The sequence below is a fragment of the Podarcis melisellensis genome, assembly GCF_964234715.1.
Source record: "Podarcis melisellensis genome assembly, chromosome: 8".
NCBI lineage: Eukaryota > Metazoa > Chordata > Lepidosauria > Squamata > Lacertidae > Podarcis > Podarcis melisellensis.
Window position 1 is genome coordinate 19,635,166 of NC_138540.1, and position 1,532 is coordinate 19,636,697.

The window sequence follows — 1,532 nt, forward strand, 5'->3', positions numbered from 1 at the left end:
TATTTTCATCATAACAATGTTGGCAGGGATGCAAGTGGGGAGCCACCACAGAGAAGGTGTTTCCTCATTTCCACCCTCCAGACCTCCTGTGGAGAGGGCACATGGAGAAGGGTCTCAAATCACAAGTTCCAGGTTGCTTCATATGGGTAGAGGCGGTCCTTGGGGTATTGGGGTCCTCAGCTGCTTAATGCTTTATATACCTCAAAACCAGCATTTGGAATTGGATCCAGAGGCTGATTAGCAGTCAGGGCAGTCAGGCCAGGATTGGTGTTATGTGATCAGACTGTCTTTTTTTTTATTTACCATTTTAATTCGCTTTATTCAATCTGCGGAAAGAGGAGACGGGCCGCCGGCTGGCAGGCGGCTCCTCCCGCCCGTCCGGAGCCGGGGCGGGACGTCGGGGGGACCCCCGGGCGCTCAGCGGCGCCCGGCGCCCCCCGCCTTTCGAGGCTTTGGCCTCACTGCGCCTTGGGGCCCTTTTCGAGGGGTTTCCCAATGTCCCGCCCGCGGAGTTTGAGGCCGATGGCTCTCTCAATCTTGCCCAGCACCTGGTTGTTGGGGATGGCCTTGCCCGACTCGTAGTCGGCGATCACCTGCGGCTTCTCGTTGATTTTCGTCGCCAGGTCCTTCTGGGTCAGCCCCTTGCCCTGGCGCCCCTGCTGGATGACTTTGCCCACTTCCAGCGGAACCCGGTCGTGGTGCAGCTCCTCCGTCTCCCGGTCCAGCTTGGCCGTGTTCTTCGTGATGGAGTGCTGCTTGTTCTGGCCCGCCGCCCATTTCTTCGAGGTCTCCACGTCGTCGCCTCGCCTCTGAGCTGCAACGACAGCCTGCTTGGACTTGGCCTGGGCCGCGCTGGGCCCCTTCTTGCGCAGCACCGTCACCGTGTCCCAGTCGCTCTCCGCCATGGCGCCGCTCTGGCTGGCTCCACCGCCTTCCCCGACGCTTATTCGTGATCAGACTGTCTTGTCCCAGTGAGCAACCTGGCCACTGAATTGTGCATCAGCTGAAGTTTCCAAACCATCTTCAAAGGCAACGCCACCTATAACACACTGCAGTAATCTAATTTAGAGGTTATCAGAATGTAGACAACAGAAGTTAGGGGAATAGCTGTACAGACAGGGGCACAATTGGGCCACCAGCCAAAGTTGATAGAAGGCACACACCAACAACTTTTAAGAAGCTGCGTAGCAGGTGTTGTATGCACTAGAGAAACCCCTTTTGACTTGGGTCCTCTCCGTGGAGGATTTGGGATCATGGTTAACCCAGTTCAGCTTGGGAAACATAAATGTGGTTCTGGGAAAACTTCCACCAACACTTCCAGGGGCAAAAGATGCAGGCTTGTGGCTGAGAATAGCTCCGGCCTCCCACCTCCCCTCTGGCCCCTCCACTTACCCAGTGGCGTTTGCGCTTAATCTTGGCCTCCGCACAGAATGAATGTAAGCAGGTGGTTATTATCATCCGCCCCTGCTAAGAACTGGCTGTAAGTCCCTTCTGTATGGGGACGTGGGCCAGCAGGGTGGGGGTTCTCCTGA

At 56.5% G+C, this 1,532-nt stretch overlaps 1 protein-coding gene across 1 annotated transcript; it reads right to left on the reverse strand.

Moving 5' to 3' along the window:
• Nucleotides 1–422: 422 nt before the first annotated feature.
• Nucleotides 423–941, reverse strand: LOC309375706 (endothelial differentiation-related factor 1). Its single transcript, XM_081921614.1, has one exon. It carries the CDS (start codon nucleotides 903–905, stop codon nucleotides 459–461), a length of 447 nt encoding a protein of 148 aa, XP_081777740.1. The 5' UTR covers nucleotides 906–941; the 3' UTR covers nucleotides 423–458.
• Nucleotides 942–1,532: the final 591 nt, after the last annotated feature.

Bases quoted from the DNA above. Each gene is read 5' to 3' on its own strand.
- LOC309375706 (XM_081921614.1), bottom strand. From the start codon at position 905: ATGGCGGAGAGCGACTGGGACACGGTGACGGTGCTGCGCAAGAAGGGG.